At 37.3% G+C, this 15,244-nt stretch overlaps 1 protein-coding gene across 1 annotated transcript in view; it reads left to right on the top strand.

Moving 5' to 3' along the window:
• OTOG (otogelin) overlaps positions 1 to 11,466 on the top strand; it is a 110,267-nt gene extending 98,801 nt beyond the window's left edge. The window contains 10 exon segments of the mRNA XM_040066164.2: positions 303 to 343; positions 873 to 948; positions 1,434 to 1,612; positions 2,422 to 2,436; positions 2,438 to 2,486; positions 2,489 to 2,526; positions 2,930 to 3,049; positions 3,953 to 3,998; positions 8,467 to 8,546; positions 9,808 to 11,466. Coding sequence (XP_039922098.1) covers positions 303 to 343; positions 873 to 948; positions 1,434 to 1,612; positions 2,422 to 2,436; positions 2,438 to 2,486; positions 2,489 to 2,526; positions 2,930 to 3,049; positions 3,953 to 3,998; positions 8,467 to 8,546; positions 9,808 to 10,008 — 845 coding nt within the window. The 3' untranslated portion in view covers positions 10,009 to 11,466.
• The last annotated feature ends 3,778 nt before the right edge of the window (positions 11,467 to 15,244 follow it).

The following is a 15,244-nucleotide window of genomic DNA, read 5'->3' as shown; positions in this document are numbered from 1 at the left end:
GGCCTCTTGGTTTTAAACTGGTCTCAGTCCGCTACACCGTTGTGACCTGCTCATGAGCAAATGATACGGAGAAGTCATTTCATGCTACAGAACTTCTTATCTGCCTGTTTTGCTTTTCTTGCACCCTGTAGAATTTGTCTGTCCAAGCTGGGTTATTTACCACCTTGAAAGTGTTGTAAGAGTTACTGTACTGGGTTTGCTGACTTTTATAGCTGGGGTTTTTATTCACTCTGTTGCTCTGTCGTAAGCAAATGGCATATAAATTGCTAAACTACTGTTTCTGGTGTCGTATCTTGTTTCAGAATGTGCGTGTGAAACAATCCCCAAACCTCAGTGCAAACTGGTACGAAATTTATCTTGTCACTATTCTTTTGTTAATTTTTTAATGAATCTGTTTATCTATATCTGAATAATAGTTTTATCAACGAAATATGAAATGACACATTATCACCTCTTTTTTAAAAGATTACTTAGAGTGAGATATACATAGTTTTAAGCAGCCACCTAAATCTAAATACCTTGCAGAATAAAATGGCTCTACAGCCCTGATACTTCCAGAGCTTTTTATTACCATATTCTGCCCCAATATATTGGTAGAGTGGGACTGCTTTCATGCACACACGATAAGTCAGGATAAAATTTTGGGTTTAAAGTGTTGAACTAAATGCTTTCAAGCATCATTGTTAATGTTATTTGTTATGGTGAATATGTTGACATACATCATGCACTCAAACTGCTGACTGAGCAGAACCTCCAAGAGATACTGCTACCCAAATTCTGAAGAAAGCTGTTTAAAAAGAAGATCATATAAATAAGAAAACCCATTGCTGTTTCATGTATAATTTTTTTCTTTTTCTATTTTATACTCATAGGGGCAGAAACTTCAGATAGATGAACTGTTTCAGAACAGTACAGAAAATGTCTGTAACTGTGTGAAGTACAAATGTGGTAAGTCGGAAAATAATTCAAAGAAATAGCCTTTCAAGTGCTAAGGGAAATTAGGATTAAGACTCAGGCATTCACTTTGAACATGGAACCAAAGAGGACTGGATTAATTTGCTTAATTCACAAATAGTGCTCATTCTTCTCTGTGTCCTCTGTAATTAGTGGGGAGAAATAGATATTGCTCAGGTGCATTTCTTATCCTGAAGTAGTCCTCCAAAGTGAAACAGTTGAACAAGTCTGCACTGTCACTTGGGTGCAGCTAATAGGATATTTATTTATTTAGATTTCATGCATAGCTATATTTGAAAATATTTGGTAACTGCAGTGAAACATTTGATTACTATTATTGATTTGTTTGAAAACGTGGCCCATAATTCTAAAATAGGTGGAGTAGTTTTTCCATTCCCATTTCACTGTTTGAAATGTTTTTAGTAGAGTTTTGGTGCCAAGCTGATTGTCCTGAGAATGCTGTTTGTGTTTTCTTGCAGTGAGAGACAAAGTTTGCCTGAGTAATGAGAGAGGTGTGCTGCTTCGTGGGCAGAGAATCACAGAACACAGTGCAGATGGCATCTGCCATATTTCCTATTGTACAAATGTGATTGATCCCTCCACTAAATACTACAAAATAAACACGTCTTCAATAGACTGCGCTGTCAAGTGCAAAACCGTAAGAAATTCATGAATTTAGACCTGTATATTGTGTCTGGTGGCCTGATTACTTTGTGATGGGTTTTGTTGAGCAGATAACCCGTCATGGAGCAAGTTGGAAGAGTAATTAGGATATTCTCCCTCTAAGATGTGCTTCCACAGTTCTGATGGAAGTTTATAAAAGTCTCTCTCCCTCCACTGTTTTCTCTGCTGCATGAATCTTAAACTAAAGTATATTGTGCATTCACATTAATCCTCCTTGGATTAATGGCATGCTGCTTCCTTGCATCCCTGCAGAGCTTCAGCTGCATTATGTGCAAACTGGTACAAATTTCTGGCAGACATTAGTTGAATATGAATCAGAAAGAGAATAATGATAAATAGAAGAAGAATTCTAAATGTGCTGAAAACAGCTTTATAAAATAAGCAAATGTTACATTGGTTTTTTACAAGTTATGATACATTACCATGGGAATATTATACAGAATGTTTTTCCTAATTTTATAATTACTTGCTGTCTAATCAAAAAGTTAATATTTCAGTGGTTCTTCAAGTAAGCTGTCACATTTGAAAATAGTAGAAAGACCAGTTAATTCTCTCAGATTTGGAACTCCACCCCTTTTACTTCAATTAAGATCAAAGGGATTTTATAAAAGCTTCATGAGTGTGCAGTGTGTGCAAATGTAAGCTATGTGGTTTTGAAAGTTAGTTTAGAAATATCCCTAAAATCAGATACTTGAAAAGAAAATAAAAATCTGCCTGTTACAGTAGTAAAACGTTGGACTCAAGGTGGTCTCACACAAGGAATTACCTATTTGATTTTGGCAGAACCAAGTCTATCAGGCCTCCAAAAGATTTAACAACTTGCTGTGGTAGCTGCAAGAACTTGTCTTGTCTCACACTTTCAGCAATGGCACTGTTACTAGTTTTAAGGTGAGTTTGCATATTTTATTCTCTCAAAATATTTTGAAGTAAAGAAAAAAATTATGAAACTATTGTACATATCTTGCTGTATAAAATGTGCAAAAAAGCGCTTTATTTGGCCAAATACTAGAAATAGTTTGGCATGTAAACAACATGCAAACTGTCAACAAAAACATGTATAACTGTCAACCAAAATTAAAGAATTCTGATATATATGAGAGAATTGCCATCAAGTTGACTATTTTAGAACCTACTTAACATTATGTATTTTTAATTGGACTTTCAAATGCATCTCTATTATGTTTTGCTTTATTACTGATGATTCAAGCAAGATCTCATTCAATAAAACCGTTTAATTAATACTTGAAATACTGCTTTTGCTGAGTAAAGTTTGTTTTAAAATTTTTGACAGCCTGGTGCTGTTTGGATTTCAAACTGCATCAGATATGAATGCACCAACACAGCAATAGGACCAGTTCTGGTTTCCTCTGCAGTTGGATGCCCACCCTTTAATGAAACTGAATGTGTGAAGGTCAGTGTACAAGACACTGTTTGCATTCCAGCTGTGATTTATGTTTGCATGAAAAGATTTAACTCTGACAAAAGATGCTTTTACCTCAAGAGGGCAGAAATTACTAATTTTTGTACTACCTATATTTTTTCCCAGATATTTAAAGGTAAAAGGTATAACCAGACACCAGACTACTGTGCCACCAGGCTGCTGAGTTACATAGCTGGACACACTTCTTCTGATTCTTAGAATATATATATACACACACACACACACACATTTTTTATTATTATTATTATTATTATTATTATTATTATTATTATTATTATTAATTGGTGTTTGTAATATCAAACTAGTCTTCATACAACTGTCTGAACTTGGATGCTTTTCTGGGCTGGGCCTCCCCTTTACAACCTTTTCTGTGTACAGCAGTATGAGTCAGCACAATGATTAAAAACATTGAAAAAAAGGCAAGATTGTCTGAAAAATCAGGAGCATCTTTTCTACAGTGACAGAAAGTTTTATGAATTAGTTTTGGAGAAGGAGCAGAAGTTCTATTTGAATTTGCAGAATAAGATTGTACTAAGTGCCAGGAAATGGAGGCAAGCAGAATTTTCGTACTGCTCTCTGTAATTCTACATTTATATGGGGATAGAAAGGTACTTTCCTTGGTGGATGATGTTACACAAGCAGGGAACAGTCCTGAAAGAACTGAGTGGCTGTAGTTCTTCCTCACAAATAGTAGTGGCTTAGTTCTTCAGAACTGTCTCAGTTTCATAGCCAAACCTTCATCAATTCACCAGTGTTGCATTTGCCTGAACAATGCAGAGCTTTATCTGAAAGATATTTCTAATAGTGAAGATACATGGGAATGAATGCTTGAAAAAAATCAAGTTTTTCCTCTTTATTTTATCTCTTGGTCAGGTTGGAGGCTATGTTGTGCCATTCTTAGAAGGATGCTGCAAAACATGTAAGTGACTATGGACAATTCCTGCCTCACAAATCTCGCTGATCCATTACCTTATGAATAAAGTGGTTTATTTCCCATATGAAAGCTTGATTCACATCTCAAAGGCTGTGCCAGGTTTACTTATGTAAATAAAACTGAAAATAGTGGAGTTAAAGCAAAAGAAAACACTTTACATGGAAACATTTACTCCACTGATATTGACTGTAGCTGTTCAGGTCACTGGAATTTCTACCTCGAGTATTTTGTAATTCTTGTGTAAAACTCCTCAAAAGTTTAGGTACTGCATTTAGTAAAATAAAAGTTACTGTATTTTAGAAGGCACCTTAAAACCAATGCTTCATCTACATTAATATCTTCATATTTTGTAAAAATGAAGACTGATCTATGGGGTTTGTAAATTAATTTTCTAAATAATGACTATAGTAATTAATAGTTAAGAAAACTTCAGGCAGTACCTTTTAAAATATTCTACAATTTAAAAATTCCCCCTCTCTTCATTATCTATGAGAGCTAATAAAGATTCTCTGAGGGAAAAAAAAACCTAAAAATCCTCTACAGAATAGGTTTGAAAGATACTATGTCTTAACAGAAATCAAGAAAATAGAAATAATTTTTTTTCTTAACACATTGGTGCATAGGTGAAACATTTTGGCTGATTTCACGAAGGCCTTAGGCTGAAGTTGATACTATTAGGAGCAACTGAAAAGGAGATTTTTACACTGGGCAGTATAATAGTATTTAAAAATGCAAAAATCAGATTTAATTTGCATAACTGGCTGAAATAGTGACCTGAAAGAGTGGGAGAGAGCTGGAGAAAAGCGCAGGTATTTCCTGCTGGGTGGGGTGGAGCTTGCACAGCTGTGACTACCTGACATGGTACCATGAGCACAGTTACTGCAGTGGGTTATGTGCTGCCAGCTGGGACGTACCTTTTGGGTGCGACTGACTTGTATTACATTTTGTAGTAAAAATTTTACGGAAACTGTGCAAGAGTGATAATATCCAAGTTTTTTACCTCTGATGGACCTGTGTTTCAAGCACTTGTCCTGCCGAGTTCTGTGGCAAGTTCTCCATAGGCACTCTGAGATCAGTTTTTGATTATCAGGCATTGCTCTTCATTGCCCTAGCAGTCATATAAACCAGCTTCTGAACAAATTAGTAAGACAGTTAAATGTGCATTAAGCTGCTTTTCAACAGGGCAGAAGATCTTGGCAGCTATGCTTACAGAAAGATTACAACCACACTCCTTAATAGTTAAAGACAAAAGTAAATTAACCTGGGGCATGCCTCACAAAGTAAAATTAAACCCTTGAAGAACCCAGTGACTTCTGAGATGCATTTACAAGTACATTCCTAGAGTTTTGATTTCACACCTGTTTGTGCACAACACAGAACTTCTGTGGACCACGTAGTTCATTCTGACTCCGAGCAAGCCTGCCATGAGAGCTGTCAGTCAGTTGTAACTGTGGGAGACGTTTTATGAGAAGGATTATCAGTGTTTTGTTTTCTTTTGAAGTACTTTGCTGTTAGAAACAATTGTGATTTTTTTTTCAGTTTTAATTGGTCTTGAAAATTAAGAGAGAGACAGGAGCTCCATCAAAACCTAGAGAGGAAATTACGCTGTTTCTCTGTTGTAGCCCCAAAGGACATATTGAACTCAGGATACCAGACTGGCTTGGTTATACCATCATAGACCAGATTGTTCCTGGTTTGCACATGAGGTTTAGCAATGCAAGTAATGCCTGGGCATGGTACTCAGCTGCTGGAACCATGAACCCTGCCTGAGCAGGGAAGCAGGAGCAGATTGCCTCCAGAGGTCTCTTCCAGCCTCAGCCATTCTGTGATCCTGCAATATACAGACATTTTAAAGCTCAATTCTGTTTTCCAAAATCTAGTAGCTCCCAAATGTTTTCATACTACCAGAATTCCTCTGTAACACGTGCTCTGTTCAATGTGTAATATTCTTACCAGGTTCTTCAGTATCAGTGCTCCTCCCATTCCTTGTTAGCCCAGTCACTCCTACAGCCTATGTTGGCTGTCACACAGGTACCTTTCCTGAAATAAGTAGGACCAACCCAAACAGCATCATTGTTGATTTCCAACAATGTACTCCCTGATAGGAGCGCCAGGCCTCTTGTTACCCAATTATTGCCAAAGCTGCAGTGTAGCACAACTGCTCATGGCTGTTCAGTGGCTCCCATTTTGGTTTGTTTTTCACTTTGCACTGTGTGGGCAGTGCATTGTTGTCAGCCAACAATTGTACTGTTGGTAGTAAGCAACTTGCATAGTCTTTAGCTTGCTGCATGTGTAAAATTGCTGTGTTTAAAAGGATAAACTAATTCCATCATGTTTACAATGCACTAGAACATAGAGACTAATTGCTTTGCTTGTTAAAGCTTGTTATGTCAGCCACATTTTTGCAAGAGATGTCATACAGTTTTGCTTCTAATGCCATGTACAGTAGAAGCAAGTAATTGTTTTCCCATCCATATTTAAGACACTATACTGAAAATGGCAAGCCTATGTTTAGTCCATGAAAATTGGAGATTATCTTTGTTCTTTTTCATAAGGCATGTTAATTCATTGAATTGTAACATACTTGTTTTAGCATTTATTTAGTAAAAACAACTCTCCAAATTCTCATAAGAGAAATTATGTTGACTGTTATTTTGTACACCACTGAGTGTACATCCTACATTAAACTACACTTATGACTCCAGGGCTGGTAAATCAAAATCTGTATTTCTCTTTCATATTGCTGTCAATTTAAGTGATCACAGTGCTAAGAATCAACCAAGAAACCAAGCAAGGATTTTCAATTGTACAGATGGTGCAAAAGAATCTCATTTTATTGTGACACGTATAAAATGCTCCCATGTTTTGTAAGGTTCTTCATGTAAATGTATATTTGTTGTAAAGCCCCTTTAAAAAGCATTGGATAATAAAGCACATGCATAGAAATACATTATATATTTGTTTTGTATGAGATACAATGTACTTTCACCATAGCCTGGATGAAGTCATAGTCACAGCTGCACTGAATTTTCCACCCTATACACCATGTATAATGTAAAAGAAGAAAGAACCATGAAAAGAACTGTAAAAACCAAGAAATAACGGTGAGTTGGGATTTTTAAAAACAGTTTATTTTTTTCTTCTTTTCTCAGTTTATTTTTTCCCTAAGCAAACATAATTCAGTGACAGTCAAGCAGTAGCCAGACATTTCTGTCTATAGGTTTTTGTTTCCAAGAGTACCAGGCTTATATAATTTAAAAAAAAAAAAAGGCAAGAAAACCCCCAAACAAACAAACAAACAAATCTAAATAAAAACACCCAAATAAACAACATTTAAAAACTGTTTCTCTAAGAAGCAGTATTACTAGTTTGACGGTGATTAGAGCAGGGAACTGGACATTGTGCATCAAGATGTAATTAAATTGTGTCACTGTTCAATATTAGGTATTATACAAACCAATGAATCTTTTATTGCCCTTGCTTTTCTGGAACTAACAGTATTTGCCCTTTTGTCAACATCTTTGGATTTCTTGGCTCAAAGAAAATGCAGCTCTATAAGGGGAGAGTCATTGGGGTGCATCACGGCATGTTAAATCTGGTGTGAAACAGTGGAAACTCTTCTAATGTTCATTCTCTTACAGATTTGTAACGTGATGCGGTTTATCAGCACAGAGAGAGTCTCAGAAGATACTGTTCTTCATGTTCTTTTACAACTGAACTTTACACTGAACATCTTCGTTTGTCTTCCAATGTTCAGCTTTCCCTTGTTAAATTAATCTCATTTCCTTTTGTGATTTCTTGTGATCTCTTTTATTTGATCAATGTGCCTTGTACATACTTCTATGAGAAAAATTGTGGAAGTAATGAAAATGAAATAAAATATTTCCTTTCTTCACTGGTGTTCTTTGATTTAATTAAAACATACAGAAATGTAAAGCCCCCTGAAATCCTGCTCTTCATCAGGTTCTGTTATGTTTTCTCTTATATGTCTATTTTAAATTTTGTTTATACCACTGGAACATGAGTGCTGCTATTAAAGTCCATTGTATTTATTTCATGTAAAATGCACTTTAATTTATTAACAAATTTACTTTTAATAATGATACCATTTGGTATAATTAACAACTTAAGTCTTCCTACAGGAGAGTTTCATCAATTTTTCAAAAGTGTTTGAAAACAGTGGAATAACTCACAAAAGGCTTCTGAGTGAAGAATAAGCCTTTTATAGTTGTTATGAAAGACAAAAAGAGAGAGATACTTTAATGACTTAAATAATTTTTAAAGTGATTCAATGTGCGGTTAATGTCACTTCACCAAAGTTTTGGACGTGCAGTGATGTACTGGGTATTTTCTTCTATGTGTCTCTTGAACCCATTAAGTGGTCAGGAGTGTTCTTGTCTCTGAAATGTTAGAAATTTGAGCTGATGTTTTTAAATCTATGCCGATTTTGCAGGTAAGGAAGATGGTAAATTCTGTAAGAAGGTGACTGTTAGGATGACCATCCGGAAGAACGACTGCAGGAGTAACACACCTGTAAGTGGATAGCCATCGTGATTTCTTTCAGTAGAAGAGAAAAATGTGAGATGTTAAAAAGAAGGAAGAAAGGCAACTCAGATTCCACAAGGCAAATATCTCCATCTCTGTCACAGACAGAGGTTTCTGTGTTTCACAGAGCTGTTTTTATGCTTCCCTACATTCTCAGCAGTCATCTTCTCAATAATAATAAAGGAGGTTGTTACTTCTTTTTGTGTGCATTTAGGTGCATGTCGATTTTGTCTCATTTCACCCTATACTGCAATTATTTAATGCAAATTGACTATTATAACTGAACCTTGCCCTGATATTCTACAGCTAAAATGGCTGCAGGTGTGTATAATTTTTCATCTGCTCAGGGACAGTGTTTAAATGCCAGCTTCATGAAGAAAGGAATACTGGGTCCTGAAAGCTTTTTTTAGGCAGCAGCATGAGCACACTGTAAAATGTGAAGGAAGAATGAGGCACTATCTATGTGTCTGTCAAAGGATTTAGTGTTGGAGGACACCAACCATGTCCTGCTGAGCAGTGAGGCTGAGAGCAGCAGCAAGGGTGCAGACAGATGTTTCATGTGAGATGTGCAAGAGTGCCTGGAAAAGCTCTAATAAAAGAGAACATGGAAACAGCTGTAGCTTCTAAAATGACTCTTAAGAGTACATTTAGTAGAGTAAGCTGTTGAGAAGCCTGGAAGTTTATTCTCAGTGTTTTGTTGAACAAAACCACAAATCATTACTATTAAATTTGAAAAAAATGATCAGTTTCTTGAGCCTATTTGTCTTGCAGTCTATATTACACATTCAGTATCATCAGTAGTAATTCCCCTCCGCTATCCAAAGGATTGCTTCTTTTATTCCTCCTTGCTAGCACCCAGTATAGCAACACTGCATTGGTGTATCACTGAAATGAATACTGCAGGGAGTTGTGGAAAGAACATTTGGTGCTGTGTTCAAGCCAAAGGTGTTATGAACACTTTAAAATTCAAAACTGAAATTGCTTCTTTGTTTCTGTTAAAATAGCACAAATCTGCTTCTGAAATGGACAGAAAAGTTATCATTAACTTTAAAATTGAGACCTTTCTGGGCAGGGCACTTCACTTATTTCCAGATGTAGTGAGATTTCATAAGGGGGTAGAGGAAATACGTCCAAATTTTTCACTTCTTTGCTATTGGATTTGGGTGCCTAATGTCTTCAGAATTCCTTGAGAGCCCCTAACCATCCTACCTGCTCCCATTTGGTAATTATTGCCTGTGTGTATTGCCAGGTGAACATCGTTTCATGTGACGGAAAGTGCCCATCTGCCAGCATTTACAACTACAACATCAACACCTACGCCAGGTTCTGCAAGTGCTGCAGGGAGCTCGGGCTGCACAGAAGGACTGTGCCGTTGTACTGCACCAGCAATTCAACCTGGGTCAGCTACTCCATACAAGAGCCCACAGATTGCTCTTGCCAGTGGTCTTAAAAAACAAACAAACAAACAAAACAAAACACCCCCCCCCCAAAAAAAAAAACCCCAGCAAGTCCAGCTGTTCGTAGCATAATTTTATTATAGTTTATCTATTAAAAATATAATAGCCAATCCTCTGAATTTCACCACTTTACTGCAAAAGACAACAAATACATTTGGACTGTCCTAAATTTCTGAAAAGTGGCTTTGCATAATTCATATTGCGATTTGTCTTCATTTTCATGAACAGGGATTGTTTTAAGAGTTCTTGTGATACGTGCCAACATAAAAGGTGGTTTACATTAGTGACATCTAAAGAGAAGGAGCACCATCTATTTTGTTCTGGAAGGCTGATCCACTCTTTGCCAAGCCTCCATTCCAGTTTTATAACATTGCCCAACTTACCTGGCTGCAAGTCACTGTTTTGAAAGCGTTGCAATTGTGCAAGTATGTTTAGTGTCTATTAAGAAAAATGCTTTGGCAACATGAGAAGAATTTTCAGTTTAAATCATATTCTTTTTGCTAAGTAGAGCATGTATAAGAACTTTAATTTAGGATTATAATTTTTTTGGTCAGGGAAACATTATTCATATTGATAACTGTATGTAATATTCCCTGGGAATCATTTCCGTTTCTGTAGTGTATTTTTTATGGTAGTGAAAAGCATTATGGCAAGCATGTGTTTATGGAACAGATCTGCTGTCTTTAGGCTATCTAGATTAGCCATTAGTCACTTTATCTTTCTGCTAAACAGTATGACATAAACTGAAAATACACAGATTGAACAAACGGAAACCATTTTATATTCCTTTATATAGATGTAACTTAAATGAAAACTTTAATCTTATAAAATGAACCATACTTAAATTATCTCTTTAGGAGAATGATCATTGTTTAACGGTAGTTTTAAAGATGTGAAAGTTCATTAGGAAAAAAATGAGGATTATATATCTGCCTCAAAGTAAAACAAAATTGAAAATCTTTGTCATCTGTGTAGTAGATGCATCTTCTTATGGTTAGTGCTTGAAATTCAAAATGTAAATTGTAAGGTCTAAAATTTCAAAAGCAATTTTTTATTAACTTGAAAAATTAATTTTTTTAATGAACTAATTTTTTTCTCCTCTAAGCTAATGTTACTATTCTGTTCTTCGTTAACAAATGCCACCCAGATAAAGCAAAAAATATGTAGCTTTTGTTTTGTAGATTAAAATTGTAGATGGCATGCAGTGATACACTTGAGATCTATAAGAGTAAATAGATCTCAGTATACCCTCTTTGGAAGCTGCTCGTCTGCAGTAAATGCAAAAAAAAATGCATTGTTAAAATCAATCATGTGAACATTTTGGATATTTTGTATAGTGTACACTTCATTCTTACATTCTTACAATATCCAATAAACAACAGGAAGTCTTATTTTGTTACAATTAATTTTGCTATCATTGCTAGAGCAGCTTACTGCCATATGATGAAACACACTGTATTTACTAATATTTTTCTTCAGTGGTGCACATGGGTAATTTTAAGGTTTGCTGATATCACAAGTAGTGCATCAAGGAGGAAGATTTCCTTATGGATTTTTTAAAAACTACAAATTTTTCTGATTTCATCACAGTTCACTTTCAGCCTCAGAAATGCAAAATTAATCTACATAATTTTAGTCAAAACAAAAATTGGAAAACACTTGTTCATCAAACTGTAACAACACAACTCTGACACTGTCATACTGTTTGTCCTTGAAAAAATGGGAAAAAGAAGGTGAATTTCTGCACATTCCCTGTCCATATATTTTCTAAATTAACTTTCAGTTTGACTGCAATGCATAGACTGTGTTTTGAATAATTGTGTAGTGATGATCATCCTTCAGTACCTAGGGCCAAATATGTCTTTAAGCTCTACTTGTTGTTTGTGCAATCCCTGCTCACTTTACAGATCATGTTCCCTTTTCAAAGCTGTCTTCTAAACAGCAACAAGGGACAGAATTCGGGAGAAATCTATCCCTTGGAAATCCAGGAAAAAATTGCTGTTTATAAGGCATTGAGCAGAGTTAAATCCTTGATGCCACGTGCTTAAAATTCATGCCTTGGTATTTTCAAAGGAGAAGTGCAGCCTTCTGTAGTTTACCAACTGGCACATGCCATCCTAGAGGGCTGGAATTAATAAGAAAAGACGTTTCTTTTGCTCTCAACCAAGATGTTCTTTGTTCTAAGTGCCAAACACAACCATGATGGACCAAACCAGAGCAGGAATTAGGCCAACCAACATTTTTCCCTCTGCTGCAGCATGTTCCCTCCTCTTGCTACTTGAGCAGAGAGCTCATTATTTGTAGCAGCTCAAGGCAGTAACTCTGAAAAGCATTTGAGATCCAAACTTTCAGTTCTTGGTTGAAAAGTTACTGCAGGCAGTGAGAATAGAAAGCTGACTGTAGTGTGTCTGGTAACCATAATTAAACTGCTGCTGCTACTTCAGGAGTAAAATAATAAACATCATGGTAAGTCTCTACTTCTGCTCTTGAAAGCATTAGGCTTATGCTGGGGGAAACAAGGGGAAGGATTCAAACTGCCTCTGACGTGGCAGGGGAAGCTACTTGAATCCAGCCTCTGTTGAATTCCTTTACGTGTCCTCAGCCTCCCTGTGTTTGTTCAAAGCCACCCAGGCCCTTACCATGTATTTGCCTTACATTACATTTGCACAAAGCAGCTCAGCTGGAAAAAGATTTGCCCACTTTGTGATGCCTTGGGAAGGCTGACCTGAAACAGAGACTAGACAAAGCTAGAGAATAAAGTAGATATTTATCTACTGGAAAGGCCTCTAGGATCCACCTTTGGCAGGACAGAAGCCTGACTAGGGCTACACCCAGGGTAGGCTAAAAATGGTCACAAAATGGGCCACCAGCCACAAGATCTTACATTTTTGTAAGTTTTGGTCCATTTGCCTATTGAGTTTTAATTGTCCAATTACAGGTTCAGGTTGTGAGGTCTCATCCTTCTTGTTTCTCCCTTCAGCCCACCATTCTTTATGCTTTTGGGCCTGAAAGTGGTCCTTGGTCTTCAGCACGAAAAGGATTTGTTTTGTCTACCTACTCTATGAAGAGAGCTTACTAGCACTTAATATGAGGCTCAGAACTACACCCCTAGGCAGCACAGAATCTGAAAAACATGAAAGCTAAAACTTAAGGCATCATTTGTACTTCCACATCTTTGGAAACCAAAGGGACCTCAATGTGGGTTTCATCTGGCCCTTCCATGCTGTAGGTACTTCAGCTGTAAAAATGGCTGAGTCCAAAACCAATTTCATTTTGTTTCTGTTAAGTCCTTTGCTTGAAATTGACGCTTCTTAACGTTCCTTTGAAAGTCTCTGAACTTTATTCCACCCCAATAACTCTGTTCTCCTCACAGGTGTTTGCATGCGTAGAGTTTCTTCACAAAACTGATTCCTAGTGTTGAGAGGGAAACATCACAGGCTTGTATTTCATTAAACCTAGGAATTAAAATCTAGGTGGTTTTCCATCTTTGAATAAAATGTGTTGTATTTGAAACATTGGTTGGTTGTTACAGTGCTGATTGCCCATTTTAATCTCATTTAAAAACCATCTTATTTGCATTACCTCAAGCAAGCTTACGCAGCCTTGATTCACAGGAAAATAAGAGACTTGGCATCTGGACTCTTGAATATTATGGATATTGGCCCTTGAGAAAGGCCTTTAAGAAGAAATACAGTGATATCAATTGCGTTTTCTAAATGCTCACTCTCTGGGGTTATTAGATCTGGACTCAGGATAATGGCCTCTTGAGTAATGCTTCCTCTAATTAGTGATAGGGCTGCCTGGTAGTTTGGTAAATTAATCAGATATATTGACATCTACTGGGCTGCAGTTTAATGTGAACTATTAATCACAAGTTAAATAACTTACACCCCCTCTCCTAGGGTGACTGTGTATCCCCCAATCGTCTGTTGGGTGCAAAGGGGAGGGGAAGCGCCGTTTGTTTTTCCCCAGGAAAACTCTGCTCATCGGAGTGACCTTGAAGCGGGGGAGTTGGAACACGGCAAGATGAAAGAAGCTCTGTTGTTTTTTTCCCCCGGCAGTTAGTTAGTTAGTTTAGTGCTAGAATAGTTAGATGCTGTAGAATAGCTGAAGCTTTTTTTGCTTTTTTTTTTTTTGCTTTTTTCCCTCTTTTTTTTTTTTTTTCCTTCCTTTTTTCTTTTTTGCCCTCTCCTCGGAACTGTTCCAACCTCTCCGGACTAAGGACCTGGGGAAGCACCAGGGGCCTCCACAGGGGACCCACCCCACCAAGACCATCCCTGCACATCTCCTTTCCTCCCGGTGCCAGCGGAGATGGAGCAATGGAGCACAGTGACTATCTTCAAGAGGAGATTTTCTTTGTTTGTTATCCCTCTGCAAGCGGCACGAAGCTCTTGTCATCGGGTATTGTGCTGGGAGTGCTTCGCCTGTTTAATAAACAGGCTTTTTCCACTTCTCTCTGAGGAAGTCTTTCCCCGAACCGGTTGGGGGAGGGGAGGGGAGCGGGGGCCCCGGGGGGGGGGGGGGGGGGTTGGGGTTTCTCCCAAAATCTGCCTGAAACCACAACACCCCCTCAGCCAGCTCTCAAGCATGCAGCCCATGAAGTCAGATCAAAATAATTCAAAAAATTTTGCCCTCACTTTTATCTCTGCCCACACCACCATCTCTCTCCCCCATACAAGTGGCTTGCTATGAATAATTAAAACGAGGTAACAGCTGCTATGCAGATGGTGATTTTTTGGAAAAATCCCCTCTTAGTGTGATGAAGACATCTGACCTCTTTAGAAATAGTACCTGACAGACTGCCATCCCCTTAGATCTGCTTTCTGCATGGACTTCTGACCAAGGCTTTGATCATGTCATTTCACATCAGCTGTTTATAACATAGATATCTGAATTAACTCAGGTGTCCAGGCTTCATCCATCACCAAAGAGGGCTGCATCCAGAGATAGACTCAACCCATCCTAAAATAAGTGTGTAAGATTGATACGGTGATTTATCCTCCAGATGTAGCATCTTTCCTTTTCACTGTGGAGAGAACCTGGACAGTAAAACATGGTTGGGCAATTCACTTTTGGACTATTAAAATTAGTTAGAATTAAATGAGTCTTTAATGGTTTAAGATAATTCAACAGGCTCAAAAGTCAGCTATGCTGATAGTGATTATGGCATATCTTATCTTACCACCTCAAATGAGGTGATTAATGATAATATTTGGTTTCCATGAAGCT

Source organism: Hirundo rustica, chromosome 6 (assembly GCF_015227805.2).
Source record: "Hirundo rustica isolate bHirRus1 chromosome 6, bHirRus1.pri.v3, whole genome shotgun sequence".
NCBI lineage: Eukaryota > Metazoa > Chordata > Aves > Passeriformes > Hirundinidae > Hirundo > Hirundo rustica.
This window is presented reverse-complemented; position numbering and strand designations above follow the sequence as displayed.